The following is a 16,160-nucleotide window of genomic DNA, read 5'->3' as shown; positions in this document are numbered from 1 at the left end:
TAATAAGAGTAAATTGTAATAGACATCCATTTTTTTATAATATTTCATTTTTATTTGTAATTTTTAAATTTTAATTTTTGGATTTATTTTCTTTTAAAATTATTCTAAATTAATTAATTCATTACATTAATCATCATTAAAATCCGATACTAGCTAGCTTAACCTTACATTGATATTTACATAGATGCTTACATGACAAAAATAAGTTAAAACTAATACTTGAATGATCACTTGATAAAAAAAGTGGATTCATTTGATTTTTTAGGCTAAGATTTATATCACATGCCATTGAACCAATATAATTTTATTATTTTTTTTTTATGATTGATAAAATAAATAAATTTAAAATATTTTTAAAAGATCATGAATTCAAAAATTGATGTATACAAGAAAAGGTTAAGAGTAAATTGATTAGACATAATTAAGATTGAGATTTGGTTTTGGATTAACTCCTTTATTTATTAGTGCAAGTCAAAGATAGAGACCACAAGCGAATGGATTCACTCGCGACTCTTCTCTATTGTATTCGTACAAACAATCGAATGTTGATTATATATTCACAATTGGAATATTTATAATTCTCTAATAATTTTTAATCCATCATAATTAATTTGTACAATGAGATAACATTCATTAATTGTTGTTTTCCCCTTTACCCAACAAGCTATCGCACCCTATTTTTGGCCATGGAGCTGGACCAGCTACAACTTAAATCCCCAACTTTCTTTACCTGAACAATTTTGTGATAAATGCCATTAATTATTACTTTGTAAGGATAATTATAGGCAGAAAGGATTGTGAGGAATTATGTTTTCTTGTACATAACTGCATTTTCATTTAATAATTAAGCACTTAATCAAAAGATATTACCCAATTTCTAAATTTGTTTTTCTTTCTCTTTTATAACTAATTAAGCATTGGAAAAAGAAAAAAAAAAAAACACTTTTTGAAATGGAAAGACATGTGAGGAAAGAATTTTACTCCATAATATTTCCCACAAAAATTAAATCTTGATTGATAAGAAAACTCATTTTCTCATCAATGAACCAATTTTTACTAGTGATGGAAAAATATTAAAAGAAACTTTTTCAAACAAAAAAAAATTGAAAACATATAATAATTTGTTTAAAGGTGTGAAAACAAAGAATTGAATCTACATGAGTTTGTGAATCTATATTTGGTTTTAAATTAAGCTTTTATAAAAGTTAGTGTTGATATACTATCAATATAAATTTTTAATTCTATAAGTGATGTTAAGAAATTGACACATATTTTTATTTTTATTTAATTTTTTTATTTTTTAAATATATATTAAGAGATATATGCCACTTTCTTAATCTTATTTATGGAGTATTAAGAAATATGTGTCACTCTTTTAATCTTATTTGTGGAGTTTAAAATATATACTATTTGTGATAGTTTTTCTTTTTATAATGTAATTAATTAATAAATATGGAAATATTTATAAAGTATAATTGAAGAAATCTTAATAAGGACAGAAACCAAATAAGAGACTTAATTAGTCAATTATACTAATTTGAAACATTGCTTGTTAAGTTTCAAAAATTAATTTTCTCTAATCATCAAATATGCTCCCTGATTTGTAGAGGATACAACACCTGATTTTCTGGAAGCAAGTTCCTTTTATATAGTTGAATCTTGAGACGTTTGCCTAATGAGCCAAAGTTTGTTGTTAGTCACAACAAAGGTAGAACAATGAAAACTCAAAACTTCTTAATGATTCTAAGATTCGACGTATATAGATAGGAAATAGTCAAATATATATATTTATATATATGAATATAAAGTTTTAATTAAGATGAAATTTTGGTGAAGGAAAATTCACACAAGTGGTAAGGGATAAGGATTGGATGCATAAATATTTGAGTTCGAATTATTTTATATTTTTTTATTGATAAATGATTTATAAATTTAAAAAATTTGTATCCGTAAAAAAAATTAATAGGTTTGTAAATTTTAATTGAATTAATGATTTATTTTAATCTTATAAATGAAATAACTACTTTACTTATAAATTTTTTTCTTAAAAAAAAAAAAAAAAATTTTGCAATTTTTTAACATTTGAACATTCGTATTTATTAATTCTCTGTTAGATTTTTAATTTTGTTTTTGTAAAATATATATATATATATATATGTATAGAGACTTAATTCAAAAAAGAGTATGGGTCAAATTGAAAGAATTCCGGTCGGATATGATCAATTTTCAGCCCTCCGGACTGCAGCTCTTGGCTTAGCCGCACCTAAGTCAAGTCAAAAAAAAACATTGATCAGTACTGTTAGAAACAGGTTTTCTTGTCGATGCAGAGAACTTCAAAACTATATAAATGATTTATCCCAAGAAAAAGAAAAAACAAACTGGAGGGAAAATTGTAATAAAAAGAATTCATTTACACAAAAGCAAGTCCGCCCTCCATTGACGTACAATTTAAAGGTACATATCATCAGTAATTAGGATAATTAATTATTTATAATTTAAATTTGTATAATTTTTTTAAAAATATTTTGTAGATTAATGGATTTTTCTATATTTTTTATTATGATTAAAGAATTATAAATGAATAAGGATTCACTTATATTAGTATAATTCTTATATTTTTATTTTTTATAAAAATTAAATTTATAATTAATTTTAATTAAATAATATTTTTAAATTTAATAATTTAGACTAAAAATTCAAAAAAAATTAAGAATTATACTAATGTAAGTAAATTTTGTTTATTATAAAATTATAATAAAAAATTATAAATGAAAATGCTCTCAAAACTTAAAAGGATTATGATGTTATCTTGTGCAAATTGCCTAACTATTCATAAAAAATAAAAAATCATAAATGGTAATCGAAAGTAAACTCTATTTTATCCTATAAATATTGTTTTAATAACTTTGATCATAATTATTTTAAATATTTTTAAAAAATATATACTTAAACTAATTTATTCAAAGTTTTAAATGATTTTTTTTTCAAAATTTAATAGAAAATAACTTTGTTGTGTCTAACAATCGTAAGTTCCATGATTATTTCAAAAGATTCAAAATTAGTGCAATTAGAGATTATTTTTGATAGGGGATAGAAAATTTTAAAAAAATCAGATGAGAGGATAAAACTAAAATGAGAGCTGTCCAGGTCATGGAGAAAGCCATGCCATAGGACAAGAGCCACCAGTACTTGCATAACCGTACTCTCTAGTTACGTTAACCACATAAGATGGTTACTTGTTAACCCAAAGCCAAAGGCCCACCCAAAGCTGCACAATTCACACTCTGCTCGCTCCATCTCAATCCCAAATGATCCCCTATTTTTTTTTCTAGCAGATTTAATATTAAGAATAATCTTTAAAAAGTAATAAAATATTTAATATAATATTAAAATTTTATAAACTTTTAATATAATATTTAAATTATAAATTAATTAATTAATATAATATTTATCTTTAATATAAATAGCTCTAAATATAATATATATCATAAGATAATTTTTTAAATATATATTAATTAAATATTTTATTATTATTCATTTTAAATATTATATTAATTAATAAATTTAAAATTTAAATATCATATCAAAAATGTTTAAAATTTAAATATTTTATTATAATTAAAAAACTATTCATAACATTTATCATTTTAAGAACAACAATTTCGATCGCTCCCCCCACCCCTCCCTTTTATTCCTATTCTCTCCCTTTCCCTTCCATTACATATAATTCTCTTCCTTTTTCCCTCCTCTTTCTCTCTCTCTCCTCCTATATATACTCTAAAGTTATATCTCTTGTAAATTATACTTTTATGCTGTCTTCTCATATTCTTTCTTTCTCTTTCCCAATCTTTCTACTTTCACCAGCCAAATTTATATATCAGAAAAAATTGCAGTATTTCAAACAAATCCTAAGCAGCAGCTGCAGCAGCAGGCACTTGTCATACAAACACACAGATTTTATCCTCTTTAAGTAACGGTTTTTCACTATCCCCATTTTGCCCTCTCTTTACGACCATCTCTCCCTTTCAATGCTCTTCTTCATCTACTTCCAAAACATCCTTGAACTCCACTAGATCTTCTCCAGGTTACCCACTGCCCTTTTTTATCAGCTTTACCATAAAAACTTAAAAAATAATAATAATAATAATATTTAGGATCTCTTTCAAGAAATATGATTGGTTGGAGAGATCTTTACACCGTTTTAACAGCGGTGATTCCACTGTACGTGGCTATGATCTTAGCTTACGGCTCTGTCCGTTGGTGGAAGATTTTCTCATCTGACCAGTGCTCCGGAATCAATCGCTTTGTCGCCATATTTGCGGTTCCTCTCTTGTCTTTCCATTTCATTTCCACAAACGACCCGTACGCCATGAACTTTAGGTTCATAGCAGCCGACACCCTTCAAAAAATCATCATGTTATTTGTTCTTGGCTTGTGGACTAATTTCACTAGAAACGGAAGTCTTGAATGGATGATCACGATTTTCTCTTTATCCACTCTTCCAAACACTCTAGTCATGGGCATTCCTCTATTAATCGCTATGTACGGTAAGTACTCGGGGATGCTAATGGTTCAGGTGGTGGTTCTCCAGTGTATTATTTGGTACACTCTTCTTCTTTTCCTTTTCGAGTACCGTGGTGCCAAAATCCTTATCATGGAGCAGTTTCCCGAAACTGCAGCTTCCATAGTTTCCTTTAAAGTTGATTCCGATGTGGTTTCACTTGATGGCCGTGATTTTCTTGAAACCGACGCTGAAATTGGCGAAGACGGGAAACTTCATGTTACTGTGAGGAAATCTAATGCTTCCAGGAGGTCCTTGGGGCCTTGTTCCCTTCCTGCATTGACTCCCAGGCCATCGAACCTTACTGGAGCTGAGATATACAGCTTGAGCTCGTCTCGGAATCCGACTCCAAGAGGTTCGAATTTTAACAATTCGGACTTCTATTCCATGATGGGTATTCAAGGATTTCCTGGAAGGCAGTCTAATTTCGGTCCAGCTGATTTGTACTCTGTTCAATCCTCAAGAGGCCCTACTCCGAGACCATCAAATTTTGAAGAAAATTGTACCGTCCTGTCTCCAAGATTTGGATTTTATCCAGCGCAGACAGTTCCTACATCGTACCCTGCTCCAAATCCTGAATTTTCATCCGTGACAAAGAACGCTAGTACTAAAAATAGCCAGCCACAGCAGCAACAGCAACAAATTCATCAGCAGCAACAGCAGCAGCAGCAGCAGCTGCAGAAGGAGAATAATAAAGTAAATCATGATGCAAAGGAGTTGCACATGTTTGTTTGGAGTTCCAGTGCTTCGCCAGTATCAGAAGGCGGTGGACTTCACGTCTTTGGTGGGACAGATTTTGGAGCGTCCGAGCAATCTGGAAGGTCTGATCAAGGAGCTAAAGAGATCAGGATGTTGGTTGCAGATCACCCTCAAAACGGGGAAAACAAAGGTAAAATAATTTAATTAAATAATTAATTCATCTAATTAGTTCATAATTGAGTACTTAAGTAGTGGTTGAATTTCTTAAAATTTTTAATACTAGTAATATTTAATAAAATTGTTGCTTTTGGTGTGAAGCCATGCCAGCCAGCGGTGACTTCAATGGAGAGGACTTTAGCTTTGCTGGAAGAGATGGGGAGGAGGAGAGGGAAAAAGAAGGGCCTAATGGACTCAATAAGTTGGGGTCCAGTTCAACAGCTGAGCTGCACCCTAAAGCCGCCGGAGCACCGGAGTCGGGTGTTGGCAAACAAATGCCACCGGCGAGTGTAATGACCCGCCTGATCTTGATTATGGTCTGGCGCAAGCTTATCCGAAACCCCAACACATATTCCAGCCTCATTGGACTTGTTTGGTCCCTTATTGCTTTTAGGTCAGTTGGTCATTTGGCAGTAGTAATTTTAATCGATAAAGGTTCAAACTTTATTTAACAAAATACACTTTTTGTTTTCTATTTTCAGATGTCAATCAATTTACTGGTTTGGGGTTGTAATTGCAGGTGGCATGTGAGTATGCCGAAAATATTAGAGAAGTCTATCTCCATCCTGTCAGATGCTGGGCTAGGAATGGCCATGTTTAGCTTAGGTGAGCATGTATGTTTTTTGCTTTAGTAATCATTCCAAACCGAGTCTATAAGGTAACAAGTACATACCACTTAGTGCAATTCCCAAATACTAAGTTTAACTATTTAGATGCTTTTGCCGAATTCAGGGCACCTATGGAGGGAAAAAATCTATGTATTATAGGAACTGTGACGATTTCTAGACCACACCAAGGTCTGGTAGGGCATGTAGTTTGGTTGTGAGGTATACCCCGTCTAAGCAACGGCGTGGCTGCACAGCTCACAGCCATTCAACTTTTTTTAAAAATTTTTTTTTAATTAGCTGTCGCAAGAAATTTGAGGTTGATCTTTGGACTAAAATGAGATTGACCTCCCGACATGTGGGGTAGTCTTGTTATATTGGCTAGCGGTCCAGGGTCGGTGGGCACTGGTTGAGATAGATGCCATTTTAGGCCTTCTGTTAGTGAAGGTAGTTGGATTGAAAGATTAGGCCATTAGGGGGTTTTAAATGACATTTGAAGTCCTAATCTTTGGTTGTTATACTGTGAAAGGTCTGTTTATGGCTCTGCAACCCAAGATCATCGCTTGTGGGAACTACGTAGCTACCTTTGCCATGGCAGTTAGGTTCTTGACCGGTCCGGCTGTCATGGCTGCTGCTTCAATTGCAGTAGGGTTGCGTGGCACGCTCCTCCGCATCGCCATTGTTCAGGTAAAAGACCCACCTTCCTCCATAACTATTTGACTTCATTGAATCTCACAATTGTTAGCTAATCTTGTCCAATTAATAGGCTGCTCTGCCACAAGGAATTGTACCATTTGTGTTCGCCAAAGAGTACAATGTCCACCCTGCAATTCTTAGCACTGCGTAAGTGAATAACCTGAAATTGGTACAATAATTAGGTTCTAGCATTTAATTTATAATTTCTGAATTTGTAAATGCTGCAGGGTTATCTTTGGGATGTTGATAGCATTACCAATAACGCTTGTGTACTACATTCTTCTAGGATTATGAGGGTCTTTTTCTTCCCCATAGTAAACCAGAAAATCAGGGGAATCTTCGTGGGTTTGATTGCCTGTTATACGATTGGGAGCATTGATCACAACAGATTACGTTCTAAAGTATAACATGAGGATTTTCCGGCAAAGAAGATTTTAGTACAAAAAGAATTTGCCAAAGAGTTCCAAATTTTTTGGAACTAGCTTAGCTAAAGATATTTGAGTTAGTGATGTCCCCCTGATATAAGGATCATGCCGCCATTAAAAGCCAAGTTCATCCAGTTTCCTAGAGTTTCGAGAAGAAAAAAGAAAAAGAAAAGAAGGCCGATGCAGCACAAGGGAGACATTGAAGAGGAAAACAAGGGAAAAATGAGGTTGGCACTTGATATCCAATTAATTCTCTTCATTCCCCTTTTGCTTTGTTGTAAAGTTTGATATTCAAAGTTAATGTCTATATTGCTAAGCGACAAGGGATATGACTAATGAAATGAAGTTGCAACGGGTTTTCTTTTTTTTTTTCTAGTATTTCTTTTGTTCTTAGTGTTGGTTTTGATTGTCCGTAGAACCGGCAATTATTTGCGTTTGTCGTCTTTCTTTGGTTTTGTACTCTAATTTGTTTAGGATATTAAAAAAAGATTCAAAAGGAGTTCATTGCTCATTAGCCATTCATCTTTAATTATATTTTTGGTTTGGAAAAAGACATTTCTCTAATGAACTTTCACGCAAAGGAAAAAAAAAAAGCAAAATTTATGGAGCGAATGATCTTTTTGAAAGCACATTGCCTTTACACATGGCGGGTTTTGTTGTACCTTTTTATTTAAAGAAAGTTAGTCTGTAATTTTAAGATCAAAATAATAAGAAAAAAAAAAGAGAATTTAAAATTATTAAAAATTATATAAATTTAATAAAAATAAAAATATATTTTTTTTATTTAATAAATTATAATATAATAATTTTCATATTATATATATTTATTATTATAAAATAAGTACAATATAAATATAGAAGTCTTTAAATATTTTATTTTATTAAAGGTTAAAGGCAAAGAAAAGAGGGAAAATTGAAGTCAAAAGAGAAGCTACCTAGCTAACCAGGGTTAGCTTTTGCTTTTAGCTTTGGATGTGTCCACTACCCTAACCTACAAAAAGAAGTCGTCATTCTAGTTAGAGTGTGGTGGCTTGGTCAAACATTTCAACTTCTTTTGTTTTTTTTATTCTTTATTTGGGAGAAATTCGGGGATTGGTCACTTCCCATTGGTGGCGTGGCACATGATTCTACAAAATTTACATCAAAATTTGATTCATCCTGGTCACAATTCGCAGAAACATTGCCTCGAAATTAATTGGGATCACTTAATTTCAACTAGAAATCAAATTCAAAATCAAATTATGATGAGATGACAGGAAAGATGCTTGTTAGTTAAGGTGATTGGAACTCCGACGCTCTGTTTGGGTGTCAAGGTGCGCTTTTCTTTGACGAAACGCCAACTCTGTGCAACGCTTGAGTGCTGGTTTTTAAGTTTTGATAATGGAATTTAGAGATTAATGAGTAGTTAATTTAATTGATTAGATTTTTTTTTGATAAAAAAATTTTGAATTTAAATTTTTATTGATGATCACTTATTATGATCATATCGAATACATAATTTATAATAATTTATTTTAGATTATCAAAATCCGTTTTTCTTCGACGAAACTTCAACTCTTTGCAACGTTGGAGTGCTAGTTTTTAACTTTTGATAATGGAATTTAGAGATTAACAAATAGTTAATTTAATTGATTAGGTTTTTTTTTTTATAAAAAGATTTTGGATTAAAATTTTATCGATAATCACTTATTAGAGTCGTATCGAATACATAATCTGTAATTATTTATCTTATATTATCGATATGATATATCTTGCTTTAACATAAGGGATTGAGTAGTTTATCTACTTCGAATTTTATTTCTTACAAAAAAAAAAAAAAAGATAATGCAATTTAGAGGTGAAGAAAATTTTGAATTTTTTTTTCATGAATATGTTATTTATATATTTGAATGAAGTCGAAAAGAAATAAAGAAAAAAATGTTTTAGTGACTGGAGAACATGTTGAGTTTCGCTTTTAAATGTATACACATAATATTTAATGTATAAAATAAGATAATTATTATTTTATATCATATTTGATTTGTATTTAAATAAATAATAATATTTTAATAAAAATTAATCATCTTTTTTACATAAAATGATTCAATTTCTTTAAAGTAAAAAAGATTATTTTTAATTTATAAAATTAAATTTATATATTTTATTACATTAATAATTTAAATTATGTAAATTTTGAATAAGAATAATTTTGATAATAAATAAGTTATTTTATTTTAATTCTTATACATACCAAATATAAGATAAAATAATATTATTTCATTTAATTATATTTATAATGATATTTTATCATATTTTATTATAATCTTATACACCAAATACACCCTTAAAATCTATAGCTAACATTATTCATATTCATTACCAAATTAAATCTTAATATTTTGTTTAGAGAGCAAACATTTTCAAGAAAAGATTTTGGAATTCTACTTTCAGAATTATTTTCTAATTTTGATTGCTGTCAAAAATAGAAAACTAGTTTACCAAAAAACTATAAATAGAAAATAGAAAAGTAATTTGTTTAATCATTGAATATACAGTATAATTCTGTAGAAATATTTGCTCAATCGCACCTCGCGGCCTAATTTAGTACAATTTGACTATTTGCTTAATCTCAAATTTTTAATTTCTTTTTATAAAAAGGGTCGCAATTAAAAAATAAAAAATATTAATATTAAATTTTAAATTTATTAAATACCACTTTAAAAAAAATACATAAATTATTTAAATTAAATTTCAAGTTCAACTTACAATTTCGGTCTTGCAATAATCACGCCAGCGTACATGTACTTAGCAGTGAAGATTAAACAAAAAAAAAAAATTGTAAACTATTTCCTGATTCATGATGATATCATTATCCAAGCAAGAAATGGCATCTTTCACAACATTCTCATCAATCCATCCACACACCATGTAGTGAGTGGCAAGCAACTGAGAGCCCCAAGGGTTTCAATTTGGCTGCCCTGTACTATCGGAAGGGAACATACGCACTTCATACTTTGCTTTGAAACCTTAACCCTCTCCATTCAGCATCTTAATCACTCCTCAAAGGATTCACTGCATCGGTGACCAAAAAGTCATAAAAATTAGAATTTGATTAAGCAGCACCTATAAACATTTATTAAAGTTAGTCAAATTATAATTTAAAAAGTTATTTTTCATTTAATGCACTTTTTCTTATCAAAATTCTGTGTATATCTATATATTTATATGTATATATATATAATAAAAATATTTGATGAAAATTTTAAACTCTACAATTACCTTTGTAATATATTTTATGGGATGTATTTAAAAAAAATTAATAAATAAACATGATAAACATAAAAAAAAAAAAAAAACATATGATTCCATTTGTGGAATTTAAAAATTTTATTGACAGTATATAAAATGATAATCTAATTTAATTTTAATTTTTCTGGTATGATTTTTACACACAAGTGGAATTAAAATATTATCATGTATTTTTTATTTATAAAATATTTTAAATATACTCCAAAATGGTATGTAACAACTTCTAATTCCATTATTGAAGTTAATTTAAAGTTAAAAGTATATCACATGCAATTATTACATTATAATTAATTAATTAATTAATTAATTATAATTTAAAATTGTATAAATATATCAAAATATTATGTGAAATTATACTTATATTTATCAGTAATAGACCTTATATAATTCTTGTTGAGATTGGATAGTCGCAACTTAAATTGGGTGAACAACTATGGTAAAAGTTTAAGCGTTGATAGAAAAATGTTCAACTATTATATTTAAGTTTCAACTTACTCCTCACGTGTAAGTCAGATGAATGATTAATAGCCTTGCACCTAAATCCAAATGTAAAAGGAAAGTGCTAGCTAAAGAAAGATTAAAAAAGCATTGCATAGGCTAATGCAATAATACATTGAGTGATGAAACTACATTTTTAAGATTTTAATTCGCGAGTTCTTACGCTATATTAAAGTAAGTGATTAATTATCTTAAAATTCTAAATTAATAAAATGGCTCATTTATATTTCAGTTCTAAAAACAACATTATGATAAAAAATTATAGTTAAAATACTCTTCGTCTAAAAATTTCAATAACAATATACGAAGTAATATCTTTAACAAATGCCTAATTGCCTCTGATTTCTAAGCATTAATTATAAAATTTATTCAAAGATTAATACTAATGAAACAAATGCCTATCTTGCTTTTTTATTTTTTCCTTTGATTTCTCACTCAAATTTTATATTGGTATTGAATGCTTTACCGAAGCAATTTATGAGGGCAAAAAGATAAGGTTTTGAAATTAGAAGACTAAAAACTAAACTTGGTGTAAGTATTAATTTCCCCAAGACCAACATGCCCCGCAAGATAGCGAGGGGTCTTTGTGCATGGCGACACTCAATCTGAATCACCGTGGCTAGCTAGTACGGTCTCACATGGTTTTGTTCGGGGATTGCAACAGAAGGGCTTACTCTCCCACGTGTGCGCTTCAACTTCAACTTACCTCAATTTCTGCTCTAATTTTGTGCCCCAAAAGTAATCCCTACCATGACATATATTGATATGGACCACAGTTTGAGAGAAAAATTAAATTCATGAAAATCAAGATTCGTAGATTAAACGTAACATGTACATAACTTTAGGTAAAGATAAATGATAAATCCATTATAAAAATATTTGGTTCGTTCTATCTCTTATTTAAAGAAACAGGTTTGAACTGTTCTGGTAAAAAAATTGAATTTCATATCATACATTAGATGATCATACATTAGATGATGTATATGACAAAGTGATCTCTAATTACAACTTCACATCCTTAAACATTTGTTAGATTGAAAAGTGACTTGAAAAGATTGAGGCTACGGCACTAATTGCAAGAATGATAATTCTTAAAAATGGAAAGATGCATGATCATGAGGATGTATAGAAGTAATGATACAAATACAAACGATAACAACTAGTACATTAGGAAGTAGTCACCTCCTAATTCCAAATGGTTGTTGATTGGTCTTCATTGGGTTTAGAAATCGGCCTGTGGTCCAATGTGGTCAAGCATAGAGCTAGTGATTTAGGCTTTTAGCCCATCAAATGGATATTCAAGGATACCATTGCATCATCTTGGTGCTTATTGATCGTTGATCAGTTCTAAACTTCTAGCGCCTTGTTTGTGGCCAAGAGAGAATTGAAGTTCAAAATTGACAATCCATTTCGACAGATTGTTATGCTTTTTCTTTCATTTTCCCTTCATTTATCGAAGGATCATCAAATAATAGCATATTTCTTTTCATCTCGTCATTCTTTCGATTTCCTTTCAATCCGAAAAGCAATAACAATCCTTTCTCCATCATTTTGTTTTCTTGCATGCTTTTTGTCTCTAATCAAACCGATTGTTGGTATCGCATTTCAATTTTGATGAATTAGTATTGATATTATGTAATAATATACTCGTTCAAATTTTATTTGATATTAAAAAATGAGAGATTCGAATCCAATTTTTTGAAAAGGAAACATGAAAATCAATCATTGAGCTAAAAACTTAATTGCTTTTCGAAAATTTGATATCTTGATGTATGTATATATATATATATATATATATATATGTATGTATTTTGGTGATTCATCTTAATAGAAAAAGGGATCATCTCTTTTCAAAAACGAACAAGGCTAACACAAACAAGTCAGATCAGAATAATGGGCAACTTGTACAACAAATCCATGCCTCTCAGACAAAGATTAGGAGAGCGTACATTAATTAGGTTTCCAAGCATTTTCTTTTGTTCATAAAAAGGAGGATAACTTTTCCATTTTCTTTCATATCATTCGAACTCTTGATGTCTCCAACTCCCTTGTTTGCTTCATATGGCCAAACTCCTTGATGTTATTCCAACCTTTAGGCATATGATCTCTAGATATGCCTGTTTTGGATGTTTTGCTCTGTGCTGTGTCCCGCTTGGTGCCACAGTCCCCATCATTATCATCATTTGTTTGTTTGTATTTCCCACTTCCAAACTTAGGTAAAATTCAAGAAAAAGAGGGCTGTCATATTTTGACACTAAATTTGGTATTTCCCATGTGTTTTCATTTCAAATTCTGTTAAATGCCAACGGAAAAGGCATAGACTTGATAAGAACAAAATCTATAGGCTATGGCTTGGAGTGTGGGTTTTTGCTTTCATAATAATAATAAAGGAATGAAACCAATGGCTCTAATGTCAAAACACACACACACACACAAAAAGAAATCAATCCAAACAGAAAGGACAATGACCATACGATAATGATCGGACGGACCATGTGATTCAAGGATCAATAAATACAGCACGGACAAACATAAGCGCATGAACCGAAATCCAAACCATGACATGGACAGCTAGGCGTTGCATGGTTAAAAACCATCATCCATCATACCCCATGGCAATCAACTGGTACTGTGCTGCACACGTGGCTAAAAGTCGTAGGTGGGTCCATTTTAATGTGGATGCCATGCTGTGATAATGTGGCGTTAAAGTCATCCAACAACTATCAAAGCCAAAGAAAAAAAACCAAAGTTTTGAATTATTGCAAGTGGGGAGTGTGAGAGAAAAATTGAACGAAAGGAAGGCTGGAAAGGATAGGAATTCCAACTAAGGTAGGGACAATAGGTTGAGAATGAAGTTAGGCAACAAACTCAAGAGGCTGAAGTTCTTCTCTTTTCTGAAAATGCAAAGATACATGGACCCAGTTTATATTTTTTTCACATGGAACTGTGATCAATCTCTTACCAAGCAAGAAAATTTTGAGTGGATGATAGAGTTTGAAAGAGTGGGAGATTTGTCCCCACATTGCTTGGAAATTGAATTGGTAAAAGTTCATTTGCACATAGAAAAAATTTTGTAATGGGGGAAATAGACATGACCCAGCCTGAACTAAAGAGTTCATCAATCATTAATATGCTGAAAAATTCCCTGTACTTCTACACTTTTCATCATGGTGGCGCCCTTTGTCGATCCTACTAGTGTTAGGATAAGGTTTTGGTTTTGAATGACCACTGATTTACCTAAATTTTAACTTCCTTTATTTTCTTTTTGACTCCCTAACCCCTAAACATTGAAAAACAAATCGTTTTAAGAAAGCGAATCTAATCTTGATAGGGATAAAAAAAAAAAAAAAAGGAAAACTGAACATTCACTTTGAGACAAAATGATTAGTAAAATATTAAATAGAGAATATTACCACCTAATGAAATCTTAATAATTAAGATCAGTAAATGTCATCATTAGCTGAGAATAAAATGGCTAATAAGATATAGAACATATGATACAAGGGAAACAGAAAATGGGATTTCAATACTTCTGTTTGATTAAAGTTGGAAAAGGAAAAAAGATGATAGGGCTTTTCTTTCTTTTTTTTTTTTTTTCCCTTTTCTTGTTACAGTATGAAAACTGTAAAGTTTGCAAAGTTGCCTTTCCTTTCCAATATAACATATTTGAGCAAAAACTACAAAGATCTCACCGTCCCACTCCATCACTCTCCGATTTTTTTTTAGATAAAAGTAAGAGTCTTTAATGCAAATTCATTCATTATTTTTCTTCTCTCTTTTTATTTTTCTTTTATCAGACGAAATAATAAATAATAAATAATTTTTTTTCTCTCATTCACTTTTTCTTTTACTAAACACAGTGTAAGGTATGAGATTAGATTTTTTAGACAATGTCGAAGTTCACAAAACCCAAAATGAAAAAAAAATTCAATCCTTTTTTTCTTTTATTTTTTAAAAATAAAATAATTTGGTAAACTTGCTTTAATCTTTTGTCCGTATAAATAAACTTCTTTTAATGAAATTCAACAATGTTTAACTTGGAATTAATTACAACCCGATCTTGATTGTTTCCAATTGTTATCTGATTAAGACTTGCATATAAAAGAAAATGACATCATTTAATCATCAATAACATTTCAGCTTGCAACACTATCTCTGAATTAGATAAAAGGAATACTTTGAAAGACATGTCCCTTACTGAAAGAATTGGAAATTTAACCTCTTCTCTCCTAAAAAATTTAGGTTACTGTCTCAATTTTAGGCTTCCTAGGCCTTGCTTTTTCCATGCACCCATCATCCCATAAAAAACCCAGAAAAAAAAAATCATACGCGTGACAAAAATTTTAGTTCTTCAAGCTAGCTAGAAAATCCAGCTAAATTTAAGCTAAGTTAAAAAATATATATATTAATCAGATAATTTATATATTTTTATAATTTATTTTGTATCAAATATTAATAAAATACAAAATTAATATATTATAATTCGTATTTATATGTTAAGTATAAAATATATTTTTTATTCTTTAAAATTTATATATAATTTTTAATAAAATTTTAAATCATATGAGATTCATATTTTTTTTTATACCATATTATTATATCACTTATAAAATTATCTAAGTCTAGTCTTAATTTATAAGAGGCGATGCAAATATTTTCATGTGACCATAAAATTCTCCGAAGCTGATTAGACATGTGATTAAATTGTTAATGTTGATGTCATTAGATCAGACAAGTCTAAGAAAACTTTGACAAAATTTCACTATTTAATTAATTTAAATTTTTTAAAGTTTCAAGTCATCAAGAACTGTACTATTAATGTTGATGGTATTTTTTGATGTGCTAGCTGAAAGGAACTGATAAGAGGTTAAGAGTGAAGTGAGCTGAATCTGCAATTAACAAACACAGTTAGGGACCGTCATAATGGTTTTTCAAGACGTGTTTTGACAATCCAGTTAACAAGATACATAGGGTTTTGGGACGAAGGAAGAAGTGAAGTATATGGAAAAAGTTTTAATAGAAAGAATACTTAAATCTCAATATATTAAGTTCTCGGTCCTTCTTATCTTGTATATGAGATGTAGAATTATGACTTGACTAAAATAATTAATAGTTAATAATAAATTTATGTGAAATTCGAAAAAAAAAAAAGAATAATTATGAATTATATTT

At 29.8% G+C, this 16,160-nt stretch overlaps 1 protein-coding gene across 4 annotated transcripts; it reads left to right on the top strand.

Annotated features, from left to right (window-relative positions):
- The first annotated feature begins 3,716 nt into the window (after positions 1-3,716).
- LOC111318037 (auxin efflux carrier component 7-like) lies at positions 3,717-7,828 on the top strand. 4 transcript variants are annotated; one of them, XM_022920653.2, is made up of 6 exons: positions 3,717-5,450; positions 5,579-5,870; positions 5,997-6,082; positions 6,611-6,768; positions 6,848-6,924; positions 7,005-7,828. In XM_022920653.2, the coding sequence occupies exons 1-6, from the start codon at positions 4,172-4,174 to the stop codon at positions 7,069-7,071; spliced, it is 1,959 nt and encodes a 652-aa protein (XP_022776388.2). In that variant the 5' UTR covers positions 3,717-4,171; the 3' UTR covers positions 7,072-7,828. The 4 variants fall into 4 exon arrangements, with proteins under 4 accessions (XP_022776388.2, XP_089609991.1, XP_022776387.2 ...); XM_089753865.1 differs by having other exon boundaries at positions 3,801-5,450; positions 7,064-7,374; XM_022920652.2 differs by having other exon boundaries at positions 4,036-5,450; positions 5,588-5,870; positions 7,064-7,374.
- The last annotated feature ends 8,332 nt before the right edge of the window (positions 7,829-16,160 follow it).

Source organism: Durio zibethinus, chromosome 2 (assembly GCF_047325235.1).
Source record: "Durio zibethinus cultivar Kanyao isolate XHJ-2024 chromosome 2, ASM4732523v1, whole genome shotgun sequence".
Lineage (NCBI taxonomy): Eukaryota > Viridiplantae > Streptophyta > Magnoliopsida > Malvales > Malvaceae > Durio > Durio zibethinus.
The sequence above is the reverse complement of the archived record's forward strand: the minus strand, read 5'-3'. Positions and strand labels throughout refer to the sequence as shown.